Source organism: Daphnia pulicaria, chromosome 5 (assembly GCF_021234035.1).
Source record: "Daphnia pulicaria isolate SC F1-1A chromosome 5, SC_F0-13Bv2, whole genome shotgun sequence".
Lineage (NCBI taxonomy): Eukaryota > Metazoa > Arthropoda > Branchiopoda > Diplostraca > Daphniidae > Daphnia > Daphnia pulicaria.
In genome coordinates this window covers 1622475-1637925 of record NC_060917.1, presented here as the reverse complement: position 1 = coordinate 1637925, position 15451 = coordinate 1622475, and the positions used below count along the sequence as shown (strand labels likewise).

At 43.6% G+C, this 15451-nt stretch overlaps 4 protein-coding genes and 4 long non-coding RNA genes across 11 annotated transcripts; 6 read left to right on the top strand and 2 right to left on the bottom strand.

The window, feature by feature from the left end:
• The first annotated feature begins 1049 nt into the window (after positions 1 to 1049).
• Positions 1050 to 3993, top strand: LOC124340619 (von Willebrand factor A domain-containing protein 5A-like). Its single transcript, XM_046793183.1, has 16 exons — positions 1050 to 1248; positions 1316 to 1470; positions 1535 to 1716; positions 1790 to 1903; positions 1979 to 2008; positions 2052 to 2067; positions 2152 to 2298; positions 2366 to 2398; positions 2474 to 2573; positions 2644 to 2756; positions 2829 to 2898; positions 2958 to 3101; positions 3174 to 3352; positions 3417 to 3583; positions 3657 to 3775; positions 3841 to 3993. The coding sequence occupies exons 1-13, from the start codon at positions 1068 to 1070 to the stop codon at positions 3275 to 3277; spliced, it is 1389 nt and encodes a 462-aa protein (XP_046649139.1). The 5' UTR covers positions 1050 to 1067; the 3' UTR covers positions 3278 to 3352; positions 3417 to 3583; positions 3657 to 3775; positions 3841 to 3993.
• On the top strand, positions 3350 to 4801 carry LOC124340617 (von Willebrand factor A domain-containing protein 5A-like). The gene is made up of 6 exons (XM_046793182.1): positions 3350 to 3355; positions 3417 to 3583; positions 3657 to 3775; positions 3841 to 4041; positions 4125 to 4334; positions 4395 to 4801. Exons 1-6 carry the CDS (start codon positions 3350 to 3352, stop codon positions 4619 to 4621), a joined length of 930 nt encoding a protein of 309 aa, XP_046649138.1. The 3' UTR covers positions 4622 to 4801.
• A 1309-nt stretch (positions 4802 to 6110) lies between these two features.
• Positions 6111 to 15394, bottom strand: LOC124341362 (chorion peroxidase-like). Of its 3 annotated transcripts, none has more exons than XR_006918227.1 (7): positions 15241 to 15377; positions 14933 to 15161; positions 14815 to 14860; positions 14677 to 14737; positions 6593 to 6922; positions 6251 to 6505; positions 6111 to 6168 (listed from the first exon to the last, which is right to left on the bottom strand). XR_006918227.1 is itself a non-coding variant. In XM_046794447.1 (7 exons), exons 3-7 carry the CDS (start codon positions 14850 to 14852, stop codon positions 6369 to 6371), a joined length of 456 nt encoding a protein of 151 aa, XP_046650403.1. In that variant the 5' UTR covers positions 14853 to 14860; positions 14933 to 15161; positions 15241 to 15389. The 3 variants fall into 3 exon arrangements, 2 of the variants coding, with proteins under 2 accessions (XP_046650403.1, XP_046650402.1); XM_046794447.1 differs by lacking the exon at positions 6111 to 6168 and having other exon boundaries at positions 6369 to 6488; positions 6593 to 6796; positions 6890 to 6922; positions 15241 to 15389; XM_046794446.1 differs by lacking the exon at positions 6111 to 6168 and having other exon boundaries at positions 6369 to 6488; positions 15241 to 15394.
• On the top strand, positions 7215 to 7562 carry LOC124341528. Its single transcript, XR_006918421.1, has 2 exons — positions 7215 to 7347; positions 7421 to 7562. It is a non-coding gene; the product is annotated as an uncharacterized LOC124341528 (long non-coding RNA).
• On the bottom strand, positions 7559 to 13219 carry LOC124341292. 2 transcript variants are annotated; one of them, XM_046794338.1, is made up of 4 exons: positions 13136 to 13219; positions 12710 to 13073; positions 12258 to 12652; positions 7559 to 7802 (listed from the first exon to the last, which is right to left on the bottom strand). In XM_046794338.1, the coding sequence occupies exons 2-3, from the start codon at positions 13055 to 13057 to the stop codon at positions 12284 to 12286; spliced, it is 717 nt and encodes a 238-aa protein (XP_046650294.1). In that variant the 5' UTR covers positions 13058 to 13073; positions 13136 to 13219; the 3' UTR covers positions 7559 to 7802; positions 12258 to 12283. The 2 variants fall into 2 exon arrangements, with proteins under 2 accessions (XP_046650294.1, XP_046650295.1); XM_046794339.1 differs by lacking the exon at positions 13136 to 13219 and having other exon boundaries at positions 12710 to 13089.
• LOC124341625 lies at positions 8151 to 8439 on the top strand. Its single transcript, XR_006918546.1, has 2 exons — positions 8151 to 8286; positions 8351 to 8439. It is a non-coding gene; the product is annotated as an uncharacterized LOC124341625 (long non-coding RNA).
• Positions 11931 to 12219, top strand: LOC124341626. The gene is made up of 2 exons (XR_006918547.1): positions 11931 to 12066; positions 12131 to 12219. It is a non-coding gene; the product is annotated as an uncharacterized LOC124341626 (long non-coding RNA).
• Positions 12999 to 13500, top strand: LOC124341532. The gene is made up of 2 exons (XR_006918426.1): positions 12999 to 13090; positions 13330 to 13500. It is a non-coding gene; the product is annotated as an uncharacterized LOC124341532 (long non-coding RNA).
• Positions 15395 to 15451: the final 57 nt, after the last annotated feature.

The following is a 15451-nucleotide window of genomic DNA, read 5'->3' as shown; positions in this document are numbered from 1 at the left end:
CTATGCCGTATGGTGGCGCGTCGAGCACACTCTACCAAAGCCATTATTTTTCCTTTTTCCCTACTGATATGAGTCTTCACACACCGTAAATTTGTAAGTGAACCATTAACATTTCAATAGTGAATTTTTTTGTAAATATAGCTTAGATATCCCCCATGTTGTGTGAATTTTTTCAAATTTCTATGTGATCTCTAGACACAATCTATAAATTCCTTTATTAAACCCCCTTTTTGCCCATTTTCAGGGCCAGGAAACAGCGTTTCACGATTTTCAGGCCCATTTCAGAAAATCTTGAAACACTGTTTCCTGGGCTTGAAAATGGGCAAAAGGGGGTTTAATAAATGAATTTTTAGATTGTGTCTAGAGATCACATAGAAATTTGAAAAAATTCACACAACATGGGGGATATCTAAGCTATATTTACAAAAAAATTCACTATTGAAATATTAATGGTTCACTTACAAATTTACGGTGTGTGAAGACTCATATCAGTAGGGAAAAAGGAAAAATAATGGCTTTGGTAGAGTGTGCTCGACGCGCCACCATACGGCATAGGACGCGCATCGCTTCAAGGGGTTTATAGCCGTTCGTAGTCTTTACCCTCTTAGTCTGTGGCTTTAGTAGTCCATGGTATTAGTATGGTGGGGGAACTTTTGTTGGAATCGGCTATCTCGAATGAAGCCAGTTTCCGGACAAGAGGCGGAGCTTAGTGACAAAGGCAAGCCAATTGCAGGGCTGGTCACCTATTCTGGGTTCAATTCTTTGGCATGTCATTGGTTCAATTCTCCAAATTGTCCACCAGGCAGCGCTGATCATAGGTGACCACTGGCTTCAGCCGAGATAGCCGAAGTTCCCCCACCATACTAATACACCATGCTTCTAGTATAAGTAGGCCTAAGTAAGTTCTGAGTTATCACGTATTACGTAGATGTTAACCTGACATAGAAACAGACTCAGTTTAGTACCAACATAATTTCTGAATGTTTTTGTAATATTTGACTAGACCTAATGAATTGTAAAGAAATTGCTACTTGTTTTCCAGAGTTCTACCATTTTGAAGCTTCAAAATGCTATGTTGTGGTTTGATAATTGAACGTGCCGAACGTGAGTCAATTCCGGTTCCTTTGATTGGGGTTTCGGTTCAGGCTCGAATCGTCGATTTGGTTGCCGAGGTCACCATTGAGCAACGATATGTCAACAAGGAAAATCAACCCATTGAAGCAGTTTATCTCTTTCCTCTTGATGAAGGTATTGCAGTTTAAAGTAATATTAACATTTAGTTATCGAGATTAACAGCTGTTTTCATGAATCACAGGGGCTGGAGTTTCTAAGTTCACTGCCGAAGTAGATGGGCGTGTAATCGAAGGTGTCGTAAAGGAAACGGAACAAGCTAAAACCGATTATGACGAAGCAATTAAGAGCGGACACTCGGCATTTTTAGTTGAAGAAAAATTGCCGGATGTCTTCAAGGTAAACATGACATTGTCATGCAATGGTATTTGTTTTTCTAATCTTTCAATACAAATTTTCAAAGGCTAAAGTTGGTAATTTGGCACCTGGATCTGGAGCCAAAATCCGCTTGACTTACGTCACAGAATTAAAAGTAGAGGGTAAAGAAATTCGGTTTTACTTACCGACTACAATCGCTCCTCGTTACATTCCTCCGACCGATAAATCCAGCACTGCAGCCGATTTAGCTACAATCAAATACTCAACGTTAGTAACTATTTCGTCTCTGTGAACATTTTAGATAAAATCAACTCAATTGTGTTTTTCTTTTTCAATTAAGGGAATCGAATTATCAAGTGGATTTTAACGCAACTGTGCAAATGGCTTCAGCCATCACAGAAATTCGCTCTCCAACCCACAAAATCGCTGTTACTATAGAGACGCTGTCAATAAGGTAAGATTGAGTTGTTGAATTGGACATATATTTGAATTACATAGATTGTTAATTGTTTCTTTTGATATCCATTAGCCTAAATATGGGACATTACGATTCGACAATGTTGTGACCTTCATGGATCGAGACCTCGTCGTTTACATTCAAGTTGCCGAGCCAAACCAGTCACGACTTATTTGCGAGGTAAACTTCAATGGTTCCCAATTGGAAAATATTGTAGGCTCTTTATTCAAATTAAATTTTCTTAGAAATCACCAAAGGGTACTACTGCATTAATGCTAAGCTTAGTTCCCAGCTTCAAGTTGACCGAACAGAAGACAGAGTTGATATTTCTTGTGGACCGTTCGGGTTCTATGGGTGGATCAGGGATAAATCAGGCTAAACAGGCACTACAGGTATTATTTTATAATTTTTCCCGAATGTTAGGTAAAATTACTGATTATCAATTTAAAATGTTTACAGCTTTTTCTCCATTCACTACCTTTGGACTGCTACGTAAGCATAATTAATTCAAAATCGTGTATATTTCGTATTTTAATTTACTAACACCACAATTTTCGCATCTCAAAGGTTAACATTGCGGGTTTCGGATCTTCGTACAAAGAACTTTTCCCCGCAAGCAGGAAATATGATGAATCCGTACTAAACCTGACCAAGCAGCATGTTGACAGTATGTTTACGCAAGATAAACGAAAAATTCACTTCCATCAATATCTTTTTTGTTTTCCGATTCTTCTTAGGCATCGATGCCAATTTAGTCGGTACTGAAATATTTCATCCGTTGGAAACGATTTTCAAGAAACCATCCATCGAAGGCTACTTTCGGCAAATATTTGTTCTAACGGATGGAGAGGTAAAATTACTGCTTATTAAATTGTTTTTTTTTTAATGATCAATTGTGAAACTATTTTTATGATATGAAAAGGTCTCCAACGCAGATGAAATCTTGGGCCTAATCCGCCGTCAAAATGGGCAAGCGCGAGTTTTCGCCTTAGGTATATCTCTCAAAATAAGTTGGAGGCAAACATTTTAGTTCATTTGTTATTATAAACAGGTTTGGGGAGTAGCGCCAGCCATTATTTGGTTGAAGGCATGGCACGAGCTGGTAATGGAACTGCCCTATTTGCGTCACTGGAAGAACGCCTGGAAAAGAAAGTCATGCAACAGCTCCAGGACTCTTTGCAGCCAGCCCTTTCAGGTACCACCTAGACAGGAACATCAATTAGTTTAAACCTTAAGTCATTTTATTCATATATTAATTGACAAACAGATATCAAAATCAAATGGGATGGTCACGAGGAAACTGAGCAAAAGTTGGCTACTGCCAACGCTGTACCCGTTCAAACGGAAAAGACTTTGATGGGATTCGGTTAACCGCTGGAATCTGGGACGCCTGTTCCTACCGAGAAACCGCAACTGAAATTCCGCCAAGCACCAACCGCCGATATGGTAGCGATCCACTAAATTCAGATTTTTGTTTCAGCTGTTTAACAAGAAAACATTTCGTTGACAGGTTCCTGCAGTTTTTGACGGGAAGCATCTGATTGTGTACGCTCTTCTGACAGAAGATGCTCACGTGCCAAAATGGGCTGAAGTTATTGAAAAATCTCCTGTGGGTCCCCTAACGTTGAAAGTCCATTTGAACGAATCCAATTCAGAGGAAGGACAACTTATTCATTGGTAAATTATAAAAGAACTTGCGGGAAAAGAAAATCTTTTGTATTTTATGTCTACAATTATTCGTTTCATTTAGTTTAGCGGCAAAGAAATTGATCCAGGCCCGACAAGACAGTGAAGGGGATCCCGATTCGATTGAAGATTCCAAGTCGACTGAGACTAAACAAGAAATTATTCAACTAGGCTGTCAATACGGTAATCCGCATTGTCAAACACGTACGTAAGCAATGAATTCATTTAATGCTTGGTCTTTTATGTAGGTTTGGCGTCTCGATACACTTCTTATGTTGCCGTTGATCCCAAAGAGCAGAAGGAACTGAAGGAATCCTGGATGATGATGAAGTCGCGTGACGTTCCTGTTCAGTTAGCTCACGCTTGCGGTGGTTATCAAGCCCTTGGAGCTTCTTCAGGTGTTTGTGACGTGGCTATGGGCATTCCTGATGATTCCTGCTCAGATTACAGTACGTACTGCTTCCAAGAACACTTAAGAACCTTTCTACAGATTACAACTGGCAATGTTTTAATTTTGTTTGAAATAATTTAGCTGAGCATGTGGACTGTGAAGTCGACGACTACAGTGTTGATGACATCCAGTTTACACTCAGTCCGTCTGAGGGAACTGAAAATGAAACTAGCAACACAGACGACGACAAGTTGCTGAAACTCATTACATGCCAAAATTTCGATGGGTCGTTTAAATTGGAATCGGCGTTGGCTGAGCTTCTCCACACAACATTGGAGGACATCAAACAAGGTATTTTCCTTCAACAAATTCACCGCAGAAATTAGCAATTTCAATTTCATTACGCCATAGCCGCAGAAAAGAATTCGTACTCTGAACAAGTTTGGGCAACCGCTGTCGCTCTGGCGTTCATGGGTATCGCCCTAGCTGATCTGCAGACCACATGGATGTTGGTAGCCAAGAAAGCTGAAAATTGGATCCGCTCGTCTGGCAAACTGAATGGAGACGAAACCGCATGCACAAGCGCAGCCCAGGAATACGTCAAAGCCAAATTAAGTTTGTTAATCCTGCGTCTTTGACAGCAACATTGAAATCCAGCCATGCAACTACAGCACAAATATTATTCAGCATTTTGTGTGATTTGTTCATCCTATCTACAGTGTGATAATTTAATTTATGATTTTCTGTAATCTATTCACGTCAATTGCTTTTCACTGTTAAATTGGGATACAACGAAATACAAACCAAGTTATAAATATACTGTGCTCGTAAAGTGTTAAAGTGTATCATTATTCCGAGCTTGACCTTTAATAGATTCGATTCTGAATCGAGCAACTTAAAAGCCATTTCTCTATCTCTCTACTACACCAGCATCTAATCGCTCCGCAGCGCTGGGAAACTTTTACGTTGGGATATGCAAATCACTCACGAGAGCCGACCTCATGCGAGAGCTGTTTGACGTCATCAGTTTTTCGTTGTAGGAATTTCCTGCGCACCGAAAAGTCACGCTCTTCTTTTTGCTGGGCAAGGAACTCATACTACTCTCTTATTTTTTGTGGAGTTTTTGTCCTTTGTACAATTTCCCATCCTTCAGTTTCAAGCCCTTTGGTTCCCAAGCTGTCATAAATGGCTCGCTTGTGGGGGTCACTCAGAACCTCGTAGGCTCTTTTTGTTTTGTTGAATAACACTTCAGCTTCCTTCTTCCTTAGGGGATCTGCATGTTTATCTGGATGATAGATGCGACTCAGCCTTCTGTAAGCATTTGTTATCTCTTCTTGTGGAGCCTAATGATATAAAAAAAAAATACGTTAAATCTTGGGCAGTGGCCTAGAGTGGCACGGAATCTCCAATCTAATCAAACTTAACGCCATTCGATAGAGCTCGTTAAGCCGATTCGAATGGTGTATGGGAAAGTTTGTGCAAATGAACGCATCCCTGAGTAAATCGACTTTAAAGTTTTTGGTTTACCGGGCTTCCGTAGCGTCCTTGGCCGCCCCTTTGCGCACCCCTGAGCCCACCCCTCGTCCCTTGAGGGATCACCCCTTTTTTATTTTGCGGTACCTGAGAGCCTTTTTTCGAAAAATTTTTGCCCGCAACCGGACTCGAACTCGGAACATCCTCGCTCAACATGTACTGCACCCGAGTACTATAACCACTACACCATGGAAGTTGAGGAACGTATATCTATCAGTGTTATCTTGTGATAAACAAAAATAAGTCATGTGCAAAAACACACTGATAACACATGTTTTGATTTTTCGCCTCACAACTAGGTAATACTTCCTAGTAATACCTATTTTTCTAAAATACTAGGTATTTAGTAATAGTAATACCTAGTTTAAAAAAAAAAAACTAAGTTGCCACCACTAATCGCGACTGAATCCTTTTTGGAGTGGCAACAGGCTAAGCTCCTGCATCTTCTCCCGACCGATGAGGACTGGGAGATATTCTTTGTAGGTGATGTGCTGCATTTGGGCAATGAGAATACGCCTGGCTTCCTGGTAGAGGCGCTCGTCGTCCCAGTGCGGATTGAGTTCCGCCAGCGATTCGGCAACTCCGTTGTTTTCCCGCAGGAAAACAGTTTGCGAGGCGACCATGTAGGGAGTGACTATGATTCGGTCGTCGCCTGCATGACATCAAAGTGCGCGATTCCATGTCAAATAAATCTGGGTAATAATTATCTAAATTATAAATCATTTCTTATAGACCTGCTTTGAAGCATTTGATTTCAGGAGGCGGATTGACTCCGGTCATGGCCTTAGACAAGGCGCAATCGACATCCGTTTCGTTGTCGGGTGGATGCAAGTCCATGTCGTGGTGGCAACCTTAGCGAGGACGGACAAATATCTTGAGGGCGCCTTTTTCGAACGTCCTCAGCTCACCGGCCAGTTGATGGTCGGAGCCGTAAAGGCCAGAATGATCCAGATAGTGGGTGTTTTGATTCATCTGCAATCAAAAGTGAACTAGCATAATCACTTGATGTCGATCATCACTTTCACAACGTGCCCAATCACAAAAAACAAAAAAAAATCTAAATAAAACCAACTGACCTGCTCAACATGGCCGAGGCGTCCGTCGGTTCTGCACGCGGTAGCGGAACGGGCGAATTGCATGCAACGTTGGCGAAACAAGGAGTAAAGCGGGTCGTCCTGGGGAATTTCGATGGGAATGCACTTGCCGTGACTAAGGTCGCCCTCGTCAAGAAATTGACCATCGGGCATCGTCCGTGCAACAAGGCACTGACGCTCCGTCGGCTTCAACAACAAATCAACAACCAAATATTTATTAGACTCGGACCAACAGTTTCCGCCATATATTGCCCAATAATACAATATGTAATACAATACCAGTTTTAGATTCCATGGTTTCCAGCATGTCGGCTGAAATAAAAATTGGCAAATGACAGTCATAATGTATAGAATGAGTCAACTTTAAATCCGATCCCTTGCTGCGCGCGCGAGTTTCCCGATAGGAGTGGTCCAACAATTAGAAAATAGTTTTCCTCAAGTCTATATTTTGATTTTCCGATTTTCCCTTTATCCTTTATGGTAAAATTTATTGCACTCAGGAGCACTCTAGTGTCAAAAGAGGCTGTTGGTTTATATTACAGATGAATCTGTGGAAGTACAACCATTTGAGGAAAATGGTTACTTGGTTAGAATGGATTTCAATCCTACAGTTCCTCATTGTTCACTTGCCAGCCTTATTGGCCTCTGCCTGAGAGGCAAGATTCAGAAAAATGTGGTGGAAAGGATCAAATTGGACATAGTTATTGCAGAGGGTAAACACAGCACAGAAGAAGAGAGTAAGTCCTAATACCATATTGAAATGTTCAAAAAAGCTTTCATAAAATATTCTTTTACTTTATTCCCATCCAGTCAATAAACAAATCAACGATAAGGAAAGAGTCGCCGCCGCCTTATAGAGAATCCCAACTTAAAAGAAATGTTCGATAGTTGCATAAAAGATGAAGAATAAGAATTTTGTTGAGAAGAAAACAAATAAAAGACGATAAATTTCCTCAGAGTATTTTGTATTCCATTCCATGAGATCAACTCACAAGTATGAAAGGCACTGCAGAGACAATTTAATCGGACATATACACCCTGGATTGATTTTAGTAGAAGACTAGAACAATTACCAAAAAGCTCCCTGGTATATCTATAAATTTGCAAGTGTTATCTCTGGTAAGAAGAAAAGCATAACCAAAAGCGACAAGCAAGTTTGTTTCATGAAAGACTTGTAAACTTAAAAAAAGATCTGGATCGGCGAAAGCGCATCCCGTCTTAAACTTGGCAACGTTTTCCCTCCCTCCTTTTCCCCCTCTTAAATGTCAGTTAATGTCGTCTGTAAACCACGTTGAATTCTGGGCTTTCACTCTTTCTCTCTCGTGTTAAACTGATTTGTCCGTGATTGCCCAAAGTCCATTTACTGGGTTTAAGGACCCGCGTGTGTGTGTGTGTTACTCTTCTTATTCTAAGGTATTTCGATCATGAATTTATGTTGTATTTCCCTACTAATTCTGTGTCGTATGTTTCTTCAGAGACGTCACTCGAGTTGTATCAAGTGTGTGACGATATATCCGGCATTTGTGTGTCATAAGGACACTAATTGGTATGTGTTAATAATGAATTCATGTCAATCACCTTAATTATAATGTATGTTCCCTCCCAGGCCTATTCACCTCTGGGTGTTGACCCTGTGTACGAGTGATTCTCACCTTGTGTGTAGCCTGTCTTCACAGGTAGCTAAACCTTTACTCGCTCTCTCTCTGATTATGTCCCTAACCTTATTTTATTCCTTCTCAGGAACCACCACTTCCATTATCATAAGTACACCGTGTTCATTTATATGAGCACAAGTCAAGTCGAACACAATACAAGAGATTTTGCTCTTACGAGCCAGCTTCAGGTTTTCATTAAGTGGAAACATTTGGTCCTTCGAACCGGAGCTATCTCCACGTCAAGCAAGATTCTTCTTGCATCCTACTTGTTTCATCGAGATCCTTCTCACTATCCAGGCGGTTTAACGTTGGTTGCTCTTTCTGAGCCCTAAACCTGCCTTCAATTCGTCGAGACTCTTCTCATCTTCAGCTTCATTCCGAATTTCTGGTCGGTCACAGCTGATTCAAGATTCTTCTCCTCGACGAGGTGGTTTAGCCGTCGAGATTCTTCTCACTCTACACACCCTAGACCAGCCGTCTAGACATCGAGACTCCTTTCATCATTCAGCTTCGTTTTAGGCAAGCTTATTCTTTGATCTCGTGCTGTACTACACTTCATCACTCGTTATCGAGCCCGAATCCGGTTGATTGTCATCTACCTTCGAATTGATCACTGCCTTCCGAGCCACTCATCTTCCGTTGGGGAGACCATTGCCAGCCATCTCAAGGTTGAGATTCTTCTTCCACCAAACCTCGTCCATCGACGTCTTCCACTATGGACGATGCATCTTTCATCGCGTTGAAGAAGAAGAGGACAACATTACGGCAGCAAGTCACGAGGGCCACCAGCAGCTTAACAACAATAGTCAACTCATCAGGTTCACGGAGAAACGCGAAAGCACTGATAGTGCATCTCAATGATCTCATTCTCCGAACTTCAGTCCTACAGACCGAAATTACAGCAATTGAAGAAGATGAAGACGAAGCTGAGCGTCAAGATAGCACACATCTCACCTACGTGGGCAAATGCGACGAGGCCATTGCGGCAGCCCGGGCTTATCTGACAAGCCGTGAAGGAGAAGAGGCATCGGTAGTAAACCCGCACGACGGTCTACCCGTCCCAAATCCGCCCCTTATTCCCATAACACCGTCGGAAGCCGGCCGGCGCAACCAAGCGCAACAAGAAGCCACCCAGCGTGAGCAAGCTCACAAGGAAGAAGTCGCAGCAGCTGAAAGGAAATGTGAAGAAATTAGAATGCGAGCCCAAGCCCTTTGGGAAGAAGCCGGAGCTGCTCAAGCGGCTCTCAATCAGTTGAATATCCGTCAACCAGATCAAGATCATTACTCGTCCGTTAGTCAACAGCTAGAGAAACGGTCTCCAGCAGCAGAAGAATGGCTGAACAAGCAGCGAAACCTGAACGACAAGCAAGAAGCCCCGGACGACTGGATCGATCTCTACAACAATGGACGTTTACTTCCAGTCCATAGCAAGTTCTCTTCCCGTTCTGCCGTATCTGCAGAATTGGACGTTTATACTGGAAAGGCCATCGAGTGGTTTGGCTGGATTGACCTTTTTCGCGCGTTAGTACATGACACGCCGAAAACCCCTGGAGAAAAATTGGCGCTGCTGAAACATTACCTCAAGGGCGAATGTTTGGATGTTGTCTACGGCCTAGGTGGCGGCGAATCGGCCTACAAGCAGGCGCTGGTACGGCTGAAGGAGACGTTTGGAAGACGAGACGTTATGCGGGCCGCCCACATCCAGGCCATTGAGCGCATAGAATTCAAGAATGAACCGAGAGTGTTCAAACGTTTTGCCGAAAGAGTACGGACTCATCTCTTCGACCTCAGCAGGATTGGAGAAGCGTCATCAGCCGATATAATCGAGAAAGTATGCTTCAGGCTCAATCAGCAAGATCGACTCGATTGGAATGCAGGACGACGTGGCCGTTTGGAATTTCGTAGCCTCAACGATTTCGGCACTTGGATTTGTGAGCGAGCATCGGATTATCTGAACGCCTACAGCATAGCAGCGGATCAAGTTGATGCAGACAGTCCAGCAACATCAAGAGGAAACTTCCCACGTCGAGCCAATACGCATTATTCATCCGTGGAGACGTCCGAAGGAGCAGGAGCTGTTTCAACTAAGAAGCCGTTCTGTTATAAGTGTGAGAAGGAGCATTGGCTTCAAGAATGTGAAAGTTTCAAGGCTCTCCCAGTGGGGGAGCGGATCAATTTCTGTATTTTGCATCGGTTGTGTTTTAGCTGTTTTAGCTGCCGACACCCAGTGCAAGATTGTCATAACAAGCGGCGATGCAGACAACCCGAATGCAGATATTTTCATCATATTCTGCTGCATGAAGGCGAGATACTGGAAGAGAAAGAAGCCCGTCCTTCAATCGCTCGGATTATTGGCCATCAGAGAGTGGCATTGGGAATGCTGAAACTCAGCGTGCAAACTGCGGATGGTAACTGGGTGCCCGCCAATATTATCGCCGATGAAGGCAGTGACACCACCTTGATTAGGACGGCCTTCGCGACCTGTTTAAAGCTGCAAGGACCGCTGCAGTTGTTGACGGTGAATGGTGTCGGCGGAGTCATCGACCGATACCAGTCCGAACGAGTCCAGTTCCAGTTACGCGCCGAATCTGGCGAAATCTTTAAGATGGAAGGTTCAACAATGAAGATGGTCGCCAGCCCAACTCCGATCACGGACTGGAGTAAGAAAAAACAGAATTGGCCGCATCTCCGCGACCTCCCGGTCGGAGTAGTGGGAGGAAAGTTGGATCTTCTCGTAGGTATAGACTATCTGCATCTTTTGTTGCCGCGCGAGACCAGAGAAGGACGCGATTATGAGCCAATCGCCTGCAAAACAAGACTTGGTTGGATCGTGCGAGGAGTTACCAACCGAAGCCATCAGGTCACATCCATTCGTAGCTGCACGATCGCTGGCCAGACCCTCCTGGATAATTTGACAGCGGAAGTTCGTCGTTTCTGTCACACCGAGGCGTTTGGAACCAAATTCACCGCCGGATGTGCATCAGCCGACGACCGCAGAACTCTAGTGATGGCAAAGGAGAAGACCTGGAGGTTATTCGTCGAATGTGAGGTGCCAATCATCTGGAAAGAAGGGGAGCCGGACCTCGTGAATAATCGACTCATGGCCGCCAATCGCTTCCAAAGCATTCTCAGGAGGTTCCAGCGTGAGCCGAATTTAGAAAGAGATTGTGAAGTGAGAATGGAGCGATTGTCTTCTGGTGCCAGCCGCTCCCATTTGTTTGTGCTCAACTTATTCCGGAACAACTGGAGTCCTCCGGCGAAGACGGAACTACGTCTATTGGAATCCAGCTCGGCCGGCGAGCCGGCCTCGGGGGAGGATGGATCGGCGAAAGCGCATCCCGTCTTAAACTTGGCAACGTTTTCCCTCCCTCCTTTTCCCCCTCTTAAATGTCAGTTAATGTCGTCTGTAAACCACGTTGAATTCTGGGCTTTCACTCTTTCTCTCTCGTGTTAAACTGATTTGTCCGTGATTGCCCAAAGTCCATTTACTGGGTTTAAGGACCCGCGTGTGTGTGTGTGTTACTCTTCTTATTCTAAGGTATTTCGATCATGAATTTATGTTGTATTTCCCTACTAATTCTGTGTCGTATGTTTCTTCAGAGACGTCACTCGAGTTGTATCAAGTGTGTGACGATATATCCGGCATTTGTGTGTCATAAGGACACTAATTGGTATGTGTTAATAATGAATTCATGTCAATCACCTTAATTATAATGTATGTTCCCTCCCAGGCCTATTCACCTCTGGGTGTTGACCCTGTGTACGAGTGATTCTCACCTTGTGTGTAGCCTGTCTTCACAGGTAGCTAAACCTTTACTCGCTCTCTCTCTGATTATGTCCCTAACCTTATTTTATTCCTTCTCAGGAACCACCACTTCCATTATCATAAGTACACCGTGTTCATTTATATGAGCACAAGTCAAGTCGAACACAATACAAGAGATTTTGCTCTTACGAGCCAGCTTCAGGTTTTCATTAAGTGGAAACAAGATCAAAATTTCTCAAAAAACGAGACAAGTTAAGTGAAAAACAAAAGGGAAGTGGGGCGGGAGGCAGTAAGTAATTTCAGGCGAGTCGAGGAGAGAGGGACTTTTTTAACTTCGGACAGGACCGCAGGAGTGCTGGGAATAACATCCATAATCACTTTGACAGGGTCGTTGTTGTTTTCCTCGGGCTCGATCTTGGACGCAGGCTGCTGCTTCTTTAAGTCCGTGGCGGTGCAAAGGGAACGAGTACGGGGTGCTCGACGGCCGCTACCGCGTCGGACGGGCTTGTCTGGCTGCGCAAGGTGTTGATTCAGCAGCTTGATGACTTCCTCCACGTCGGCTTCATTCTTGCCTTTGATGTTCTCTTTGATGACCTCGACCACACCGTCATCTTTCTTGTCCTGCAAAAGAAATTTCAATTATCCGGTTAAGAATTGAAAATAAGAAAACAAACTCACCTTGAATGTTTCCGTAAGGCCTGCATAGGTGATGCCCGACTCGACGAGCATATGGCGGAGGAATCCAGCTCGCCGGCGAGGCTTGATACCTTGATGAAACATGTCAGCGAATACAGGTCTCCATTGAGCCTCCTTATTCAATTCTTCTTTGATCTTCTTGACTTGTTCGAGCAAATGATCGCAACTGATGAGGTTCTCCTTAAGTACCCCAGTGTTGATGCGGCCGCCATGCACCTTGCGAAGGATCTTGTGAAGTGCTTGATTGAGCACGTTGAACAGCGCTCTCCAAAGGTGTGTCGACTCCGAGGTGATGATCAGCCAAAGCTTTAAGGACCATGCGATGTTCATCCTTCAAATCATGCACCTGTTTTCGATTGAAACGTTAGAAAATCTAACCAATTCACTTGTTACTATTTCAATTGTTACCTGTTGACGGAGCAGATCCCAGCCATTAACACATCCAAGCAAAATCTTGTTGGCATCATCAAGAAGACGGTAACGTTCCAAAGCCTAAAACAAACTGAATGTTAAAAACGAGTCTAAAAATAGAAACTAAATGGCGATATACCTAGAAGAGCTGAAGGATCTTGGGAGTGGCGTGGTTAAAAGAAGACTATAAGACAATTTTCTTGTCGGTGAAATTATCTTTTCGGAGCTTGATGAGCCACGAGGCGAAATCGTTGCAGGCGGCCACCTCGTTCTTGGACTTGAGCATTATGTTGTTGCGGATCTCCTTGAGCATGCGGTAACGACCCGTGTCAACGATGCGAAGATTGTAGTTGCGAATTACATTCAGCGGTAGCTTGCCATACGGCATGACGTACTCGTTGAAATCGTGCCCTTCTGCTTTCTCTTCCTGTGCCACGTAAAATGATCCCAGGTTGACCATCTCGTCGATGAGGCGTCGACCAGTAACGGTGGCTTCCCACATGACCACAGCAATGCTGTCATCGTATTCAAGCATTGGCTGTGCTATGACCACAGCAATGCTGTCATCGTATTCAAGCATTGGCTGTGCTGGCTGAGTGGTGATCACAGCGGGGGGAGCATCACATTCAACCTTGGCCTCTGTTGTTGGTGGCTGAATTACCACCTCTATGATGGTTTCCTCGGAGGAAGATGAGGTCTGTTGTTCTTCACTGTTGTTGGTCATTTCTGTAATTTTATTCTGCATCTGCAACACAAAACACTATCGATAATCAAACAGCATTCAACAACAGTGTAGTGGTTAAAAACAAAATGCGAGCAAAGAGAATACTTAGACTGTGCTGGCTGAGTGGTGATCACAGCGGGGGAGCATCACATTCAACCTTGGCCTCTGTTGTTGGTGGCTGAATTACCACCTCTATGATGGTCTCCTTGGTGGAAGATGAGGTCTGTTGTTCTTCACTGTTGTTGGTCATTTCTGTAATTTTATTCTGCATCTGCAACACAAAACACTATCGATAATTAATCAAACAGCATTCAACAACAGACTTGTAGTGGTTAAAAACCCCCTTTTCTTTAACCAATGTGGTATTGAAATTACTTAATTCTACCGTTGATGGCCGCTGGTTGATGGAAGAGAATACCATTGCCATTACTTTCGAATGAAGACTGCAAATGGAAAGGAAAACAGAAGACCGACTTGACTAGATAATAGGCTGTGTTTATATAGCACGGCCTTATAGCAATGCGTCAGAACCATCTAACGGCAGTTTAATAAAACACGAAAACACAAATTCGAGTATATAATTATGATTTCGTCGCAATATAAAAATCTAAATGCGACGGCTCCATGTAAAACCTTGTCTTGCACAACATGATCATAATTTCCTAATTTTTTAACTCTTAAGAAAAAAAAATCGTATAAGACATTAATGAAATAAACAACGAGGAACAACGCCATCTGTTGGTGTGGGTTGGGTTGGGTTGGGTCAAGAAACAGGTCTTTGGCGATAGAATCCCTATCGGGAAATTGCACCTACGATCGATAAACTGGCCGTACTGCATGACGCGCGACGTCGCGAATCACTAATTTGACGGGGACTAAGCATATATGGAAAATTATGTAATCATGAAATTAGCAATCCACGTCAGTCAAATTGAATGAATTATATACATACTGAGGAAGTTCGCCACCATTTGTAGCTCGTCGAGGCATCCAGATACCTGTCGGATCAATAGTACATCACACATCATCAGCATCATCGAACATCAATCAACTTTATCTTGATTTTATACCGTCTGCGTAATTCGGGGCGAGAGCCCGTTGGTATTGGGTTCTCGGCACACCCCAGGGGGCGTGGCCAGGTGGATGATGTTGTTGCAAATGCCCGTAATCGTTCGAAACGGCGAATTGAATGTCTTGAGATTGCAGTCGGGAAAAATCGGACACGTGTCGGCTATGGTCGTGTATTTCAGTTCAAAATGGTTCAAAACGCACTCGACCTGCTCCGGCTTGATTTGATTTCTAATAAAAATCCGATATGCAATAAATGATTTGGCCAAATTCCAGTTACCAGAATAAGAAGAATCATTGAAAATCACACCTCGTTGCTAAATGCTGAGCCGTGTTAACTGCGTAGAGTGAACTGCTGCTGATTCTAATGGGGACGTGTGGGTGTCGAGTGGAAAAATATCCGACTGTGGGTGTGGCGCTGGGACCCGGGTTTGAGTCTGACGCTGTTGTTCCGGACGAGACGCTTCTCGGTATCTATATATGGACGCCATCTGGCCATCTGCAGTTTACCCAATTTAAGG

What these genes read in the sequence shown, in the direction of transcription:
- LOC124341362 (XM_046794446.1), bottom strand. Translation starts at nt 14,852, where the DNA reads ATGCCTCGACGAGCTACAAATGGTGGCGAACTTCCTCA. An exon ending in GTACGGCCAGTTTATCGATC is followed by an intron (nt 6,923 to 14,676) that starts GTAGGTGCAATT and finishes TTTTTATTTCAG; the next exon opens with CCGACATGCTGGAAACCATG. An exon ending in GCCTCGGCCATGTTGAGCAG is followed by an intron (nt 6,489 to 6,592) that starts GTCAGTTGGTTT and finishes TTTTGATTGCAG; the next exon opens with ATGAATCAAAACACCCACTA.
- LOC124341292 (XM_046794338.1), bottom strand. Translation starts at nt 13,057, where the DNA reads ATGAACATCGCATGGTCCTTAAAGCTTTGGCTGATCATCACCTCGGAG. An exon ending in GCCTTACGGAAACATTCAAG is followed by an intron (nt 12,653 to 12,709) that starts GTGAGTTTGTTT and finishes TTTCTTTTGCAG; the next exon opens with GACAAGAAAGATGACGGTGT.
- LOC124340619 (XM_046793183.1), top strand. Translation starts at nt 1,068, where the DNA reads ATGCTATGTTGTGGTTTGATAATTGAACGTGCCGAACGTGAGTCAATT. An exon ending in CACTACCTTTGGACTGCTAC is followed by an intron (nt 2,399 to 2,473) that starts GTAAGCATAATT and finishes CGCATCTCAAAG; the next exon opens with GTTAACATTGCGGGTTTCGG. An exon ending in AGCGCGAGTTTTCGCCTTAG is followed by an intron (nt 2,899 to 2,957) that starts GTATATCTCTCA and finishes TATTATAAACAG; the next exon opens with GTTTGGGGAGTAGCGCCAGC.
- LOC124340617 (XM_046793182.1), top strand. An exon ending in GAAGGACAACTTATTCATTG is followed by an intron (nt 3,584 to 3,656) that starts GTAAATTATAAA and finishes CGTTTCATTTAG; the next exon opens with TTTAGCGGCAAAGAAATTGA. An exon ending in ATTGGAGGACATCAAACAAG is followed by an intron (nt 4,335 to 4,394) that starts GTATTTTCCTTC and finishes ATTACGCCATAG; the next exon opens with CCGCAGAAAAGAATTCGTAC.